The sequence below is a fragment of the Engraulis encrasicolus genome, chromosome 11 (assembly GCF_034702125.1).
Source record: "Engraulis encrasicolus isolate BLACKSEA-1 chromosome 11, IST_EnEncr_1.0, whole genome shotgun sequence".
Taxonomy (NCBI): domain Eukaryota; kingdom Metazoa; phylum Chordata; class Actinopteri; order Clupeiformes; family Engraulidae; genus Engraulis; species Engraulis encrasicolus.
Genome location: NC_085867.1, coordinates 33142022 through 33149521, shown reverse-complemented (window position 1 = coordinate 33149521; position 7500 = coordinate 33142022). Strand labels below are relative to the sequence as shown.

Genomic DNA, 7500 nt, shown 5'->3' with positions numbered 1-7500 from the left:
TGCACGTACGCACACACACACACTCACACACACACACACACACACACACACACACACACACACACACACACACACACACCACCATAGGCATTCCCAAATGATTGTGCACACACGCACACACATAAACGCACGCACGTATGCACGCACACGTTTTGAGCAGGATGTAACACACGCACGCACGCACACACACACACAGTTGTGCAGTATCTCACAACATGGACCTCTTTTGCAGCCTCAATGCATCTCTACCATGCATCTTCACTCACAAAGCAGCCAATGGATTATGTGCGTTATAACTATTCAAACAAAATCCTGATTTGAAACCCCAGTTGGCAATTCTGGCAAATCTCTCGCCGTTGCAAAACGCAGTATAAATCTCTTTTGAGGAGTTAACATGAACTGACAAAACTCTTATGAATCAGCTTGAAAGAAATGGGCTTTAAAGGAACAGACCACCCTTTTTTGATTTTCACAAATTTGCAGTATTTCCAAGCATCATTCATGAATGTGCATATCATTTTTGTCTATCGTACAAAATAAAACACCATCAAATGTATTTATAAACCACTTTAAAATTAATGTAAATTCACCAGAAAACAGCAATTTAATTCTGTCCAGTGACCACTTGTGGCTTGATGCTAAAGTTACCAGTTACTTCCAGTGATTATGTGAAGCTAATCATTTTGATCCAATAAATCTAACTACTGAAAACACTGAGAGGAAAATGATATGCACATCCATGAATAATGCTGGGAAATACTGCAAATATGTGTAAATCAAAAAATGGTGGTCTGTTCCTTTAAAAGGTCTTTTTTTTACATACAAACTGCCCGAGGAATAGCCCCCTTTTTTCTAGCCTAATAAGAGGAGGGCCGTTTGGGCGTAACTGTCTTCAAGCATCTTCGCTGCTTGGGCTTAATGAGTGTTTCGGACCGAGAGGCGAGGCGAGGCAAGGCAAGAGTAAATGGGTCAGCCCTTCCTTAGAGGGGCCTCCCCTATAGCCATGTCTACAGACACTGCATTATGTAGGCCTATATATATGTAAATCCGTTAAAACCCTGTCCCTGTCCCTGTTCTACAAAACGGGATGTAGGTCTGTTTAATGAGTTCAGCTGGGCAAAGGTGATGTGATGAATGGCGGATAAAAAAGATTGAATGCCGTCATCCTCCTGGGAGGCCTATGTAAAATACAGGCAGACTAGTCACCCCACATTGACTATTATGTGACTATGAGATGCATTGAGGTGCATTGAAAACGAGGCATCTCTGGAGAGATAACCGGGGGCCCCTGAAAACGTCCCGTTATTAGGGCCCCCCTGAAAACTCCACTGGTTTTCCATTGACAGCATCATCTTAGTGTCAGGGGCCCCCGAAATGCTTTTGTGGTTCTGTCATTGTATTCTTTGGCGTGATTCTAATTCTCTGTAAGAATGTTGGGTATGTGAGTCTGATTCTTATTGTGTTGGCCATTATTCTGATTCTAATTCCAGTTTTGGGTAGGTTCAGTCTCTTAGGCTCTGATCCCTCCCCTTTGAGGATTCTCTCTCTGTCTCTCTGCTTCCTCATGCCTCATTACGCCATAGTAGATATCTGTTTTGGGGTGGTGCGTAGACACAAACACACACACACACACAGACACAGACACACACACACACACACACACACACACACACACACACACACACACACACACACACACACACACACACACACACACGCACACACACACAGAGCAAGCATCTTCTGCAAGTGTGTGTGTGTGTGCGTGCGTGCGTGCGTGCGTGCGTGCGTGTGTGTGTGTGTGTGTGTGTGTGTGTGTGTGTGTGTGTGTGTGTGTGTGTGTGTGTGTGTGTGTGTGTGTGTCTGTCTGTCTGTCTGTCTGTCTGTCTGTCTGTCTGTCTGTCTGTCTGTCTGTCTGTCTGTCTGTCTGTGTGTCAGGCCTCCTCTGAGAGCAGGCATGCACAGAAAAGGGACTTGACTCTGGGTGTTGTTTCCTAAGCTCTGACTACAAAGCGCATGCCTCCGTCTCTAAATAAGAGCAGACTAAATTGAGTTGCGGCAACAACCGCATCAAGACCACACAGCCAGTTAATCATTCTGCTTCCAGCTTGATCTTTATCCGTCTTACAAAACTACTTCACAAAAATAAAAGACATCAGAGCCAGAATAATGGGGAGCATGTAAGCATGGTGTGAAATGGTGCAAAACTAAGACAACAGACAGCGGGAAAATAAAGGTTTAAAAAAAAATCCAAGAAAAGTGAGCCAGGGGGTAACACAACAACAAAACAACAACAACAACAACAGCAACAACTTTTTGTGACACTAACAAAGTTATTCTGTTTTATAAAGAAGGGAAGGCAGCCAATAAGAAGGCTTCTATATTTGCCTGTTGTTATACAAGATTTCTTTCAGTCCTGTCTGCAATGAAGTCAGACAGCCACCTCGTCGCAAGTTGCCAGAGTTAGTCTGGTGCTAACAGTGGCTACATGCCTCCGTGTCTGTTTCTGGGTCAGTAGGTCACTACACTGCCACCAGGCAACGCTGGGACTCCACACTCTAATGGCTGATTTGGGCTCAAATGTAGACCTCTCCCTCTGTACTGTTCATAGACTTTAGAATTCAGCCACAATGCGACCACAGAACAGACGTCTGCATTCTAAAACTTCAGAAGCAGTTCTTGAAAGGATTCCAGAATAGATTTTGATGCAACAAGGGGTGTCCATTTCTTTTTTATTTCTTTTTTATTTTATTGTGTTTTTTGCTAAGAATGATTTCTATTTTTACTTTTATTTGCACTTACCCACTAGTGCAATACAGAACATGAAGCACTTTGAAAAATATTCCCCTTTGGAGACCTTTTTTAAAAATATCCTTTTTCAGTTTGCGAAAACGTTCTTCATGTGTAACCAGCCTAAACAGATTAAAAAAACCTTCATAAAAACATCCAGACATGCACGAGTAAACAGGGCCTGCAACACAAAGCCAATGAGGCATTCTGAAGAGCACTTTACTCAGGGATACAATGCACGCAGACTGTAAGTGCTGTGTCACTCTCTGTTTACGCTTGTTTACGCTGTATTTAGCTGCTGCTGTGGAGCGGATCCAGAGATAGTTAGCTCCTCTGCATTACTTACACTGAGGTAATACTAGCGTGTGTTGTAGGGGATAGGCAGTGACTCAGATATTTCAAAGTCCATTTACAGTAAGCACTTACAGTACAGTGTGCACTTACAGTACTCCATCGTTTTAATCCCCTCCCATCAAGTACTGTAGGAGATATACTGTAGAAGCTTGAGAACCTCAACACCCTGGTTTAGAGACAGCACAAACCCTCTGGTTATCAGATAGTTCAGTGGTTCTCAACCTTTTTTGAACAAATGCCCCCTTGACCTAATCACAAGCCCCCCAACGCCCCCTTGATCTCATCATAAGCCCTACAACGCTCCCTTAGAATTGAAAAATGAAATGGAATAATGCCCTCTCAGCTGTATCCTTCTCAACGCCCCCCTAGAGCTCCCCAACGCCCCCTGGGGGGCTATACCGTCCCCGTTCAGAAACACTGAGATAGTTGGACCTGCTCTGACTCTGCCAATGTAGTTTTCTGTATGCTCAGTACGCACTTCACCACTGGTAGTACTTTTCATGTGCACTTTATTGTGCAACTTAATACATGCAATTTGAAAATGCAATTTGTTAACATGATCTGCTGCTGACCAATGCCTGCTGAGTACCCTAGTGTTACCCTACTGTCTAAGTCTCTGTACTGTCTGCTGTATGTCATGGCGGTCTGTCCCTATGTATGTGCTTTGCAGTTGTGTTTTCTGCCTATTTCAGTTCGCCCTCGAGTGTTTGGCGTAGTACAGTACGCATGTGGTAGCTGGCCCTCCGTCTCGGGATGCTTTCAGCCAGTGATTCTTAAAGTGTGGTCCGGGGACCACTGGTGGTCAGCAACAGAGATCAGGTGGTCCGCAAGGGTATTTCTGTTTTTCCAAGACAAGCTAGCAGTACTTTTTGTAACAGTATTACAAAGCTAAACGTGGCTGAAGTCTTATTTTCACCACAATAAGACTGGCTTGTAATGTGAATAAAAAGTCAGGGTTGTGCATCGAAATTAGCAGTTTCAAATTAGCACCTCTCAACTGCCAATTCAGTTGACTAGTGATCCCTGAACATTTTGGGTGGGACAAAGTGGTCCTTGGTCTGAAAAGGTTTGAGAAACACTCAAAGCATAGATGATGCAGCTTTAAGCATAGATGATGCAGGATGAGATCAGCTCACACCCCCTACAGTATGTGGATAGAGGAGTTGTAGCTGGGAGCTCTAGTGAAATGGAGGAGTAGGAGGAGGTGGTGGTGGTGGTGGGACAATTCAGGAAGCCTCATGCAAGACAGGTGAAAGGAGAAGGAGGGATTACATCTCTGCGAAGGAGGGAGCAGGTAATGACAGCTATCAATCACTCACAGTCTTCCTCCCAAACTATGTTTATATGTAAACAACATATATGAGGGGCGTTGGGGATGTTGTTCTGTCCATCATATTGGGGATGAGTCAAACACATTCTAATTAAATGTGTTGACATGACAATAAACATATTATATGGCATTTATTAATCTTGAATCTTTGCACTTAGAGTGACCACAATGGCACCCCCTGCAGGAAATGATGAATTGGGCAACATCTTGGGCCAAATGTAAATAGCCTCTTTCATTGAGATGTTTACCAACTTCCATATACCACCACTGGATGCAACTTATAACTCCTTCACATGCATTGAACTGAACTGAACTGACTTGATGTGGAAAAGGCCCAATATTGAATGTTCTCATACGAAATTACATTTGGTTGGTTTCATAATAAACAAACACGCATGACTCATCATACTTTCGGCTCTCCAAATATTACATTTTAACCCTTTAAGACACAGGGTTATACAATTGCTGTTAATTGCAATGACCAAGTTGCAGTGCACTACTAAAGGCCCTGTTTTATGCCATAGTAGTGTTGTACTGCGATGACTTTGCAATGACTATTACAGCGTTCCACTGGTGGAACAGCGTGCATTGTGGGGCAACAGTATTGTCATTGCTGACATGACCTTATGGACCTTGCAGAACTGTACAATAAAAGAACAATCCCTATACATTTAATTTACAGATTCCCACTGCATGTTTTACATGTATTTAGCAGATTAAGGAGTAGCCAAAGTATGTGCCGTATATGTGAACAAGTATGCTAAAGCATAACAATATATAAGTATGCTACATGTAATAGTATAGTACAAAGTATTCCACAGTCTGTAGAGGACTTGTGGACAAACTGGAAGACTTCAACCCATAAGGAATGGGACAAGAACGGGTAAGTGTCGAATACTGCATTTCTGATTCTCATATTAGTATTTCTGTGTTTGCAATCAGACAATTCAACAGCAAATGTAACCATAATTGGTCTTTTTTATTAGAATACTTGTTCCATATACAATAAGTCACAGTTCTACAGTCACTCAGGCACGGCATGGTATGAGAGATACAAACTACTAATACTCTCTGGATTTTTATAACAATTAAGGCTAGAAATATAAACAGGGATAACAAGGGATAATACTGCCATGGACTGACATCATTTCAGGATTAAGTAAATACATTCAAAAAGTCAGCAGACAATGAAAGAAGTAACTGCACTATTGTCCCTTTTTGTTATGGAAAAAAGAAAAAAATCATGGCACAGTAACATGATGAGACAAAATCAGTCCTTGTTCAAAAGAGCTACATTTTATGCAACTAGACGTCTTTTTTTTTTAAGCTCAAAGTCATTTCAACTAAGAGCTCCATGTATAGTGGTGCAAAGGATTAAATCCTGTTGCCTAGTCAGGTCAGAACTGAAGGAGGCTTCTGGATGAAATGTGAAACATACTGAAGCAGCAAAACAAGTTGCATACAACATAAACAGTGCATAGCTCTTTACCATAATGTGCATGGATAAGAATCCTAACAAACAGTCCATCTCATGGCATTGCAGGCACTTGAAGTACAGACCACAGCTCATCAGAAGTGTATGTGGCCTACATAGTAAAATGTGTAGCATTTTTCTGTGCATATGTGGCGCCACTCAATTTAGCATTACGTTAAACTGTTGTGTTGTTCAAGTGTTGAATTATCACTTGGATGGTTGTGTTTAACACTATTGAGAGCATATACGGCTTTGCAGTGTTGATTCAACACTCATAGAGTTCAAATCAAACACTAAAATTGAGTGGGACCACATGTGCTCAGATTCAGAATAGTGTTGAATCAACACTGCAGCTTTTACTGTGTCATATGATGCGGCACAGATTAAGATAATGTGCCACATGGACAATAGGCTGTTTAACATGCTATCAAATGCCCATCACGTTGGCACTCTTCTGTTGTGGCATAATAAATGTTGTGCTTCCTTTCTATTCTCCTCTATCCATCTGCCCCCCACCTGCTCCCACCCCATAAGACTGTCTATAAAAGCCTCTGATCACCAGAAACAGTGTGTATAGTGTGTTAATGAATGTGCTTGCTTGTGCATAAAATATTACCGTACGTGAGACAGTTGCTATTACCCACGTTTCTCTCCCCTCTAATCTTAGACTGCGGAAAACCGATGGGCGGCATGGCCCATAGACTAACTTTTTCAGACTAAAAAGTTGTACGTCATTTCCCATCTGTGTGTCAGCGTATACATGTGTCATGTGTGAGTTGTCTAATAGTGATGTCCTCTTTTGAGTATGCAGCACTGTTTAGATGCATTCCACAATACATGCCATTCATACCTACTGACTAGTATAGACCTAAACCAAACACAGCACGCACAGAACAACAGGGGTGTAGGACAAAAGGGGTGGGATGGGTGTACACATTCTCATTCCAACGCGTCATTTTCCATGCCCAAAAGGTATGACCTTTGCGTCAAAAAGTGACACGCAACTCAAAAGCATCCCCTCGTGGCAAAATAACTGCACTGACGGGTAGGGTTAGGGAAAGGTGTAGGTCTAGGTCTAGGCATGTATAGGCTATATATTTGATGTAGGAAGCCCTTTAAACTGAGCACACCATTCAAGAGGAGATGATGGTGGGGAAGGGAAGAGCAACCTGTGTTTAGGCATTGGTGGGAATATGGGGAGGGGGAAATTTTAAATGGTGCAGTCTATTAAAAGTGAGGTGATGCTGGGAATGTAGGGAGGGAGAGAGGGGGGGATCTTTAAATGGTGCACCCCAGTATGAGTGAGGTGCTGCGGGCCAGGGGTCGGACACGGATGGGGTCGGAGGTGGGGTCGGAAGTGGAGGAGGAGTAGGTGGGGCAGTCTGCCAGTACCTGGCTGCCGGGGGTGATGGGGGACAGGATGATGTAGTCGTCCCCGTTGGAGGCCTTGACGCGGGTCCCGCGCAGCGTCTGCGTGTGCGCTCGGTGACCTGGCGCCGGTCCCTTGCCATCGGTGGCTGCTGCGGGCGCCGAATCCTCCCATCCCGCGCCC

At 43.4% G+C, this 7500-nt stretch overlaps 1 protein-coding gene across 1 annotated transcript in view; it reads right to left on the bottom strand.

Annotated features, from left to right (window-relative positions):
* rgs3a (regulator of G protein signaling 3a) overlaps positions 1 to 7500 on the bottom strand; it is a 269497-nt gene that overhangs the window by 241883 nt on the left and 20114 nt on the right. Inside the window, exon 4 of the mRNA XM_063210505.1 lies at positions 7341 to 7500. This exon is cut by the window's right edge and continues 270 nt beyond it. Within this exon, the coding sequence (XP_063066575.1) occupies positions 7341 to 7500 (160 nt within the window). The remainder of the gene's footprint in view (positions 1 to 7340) is intronic.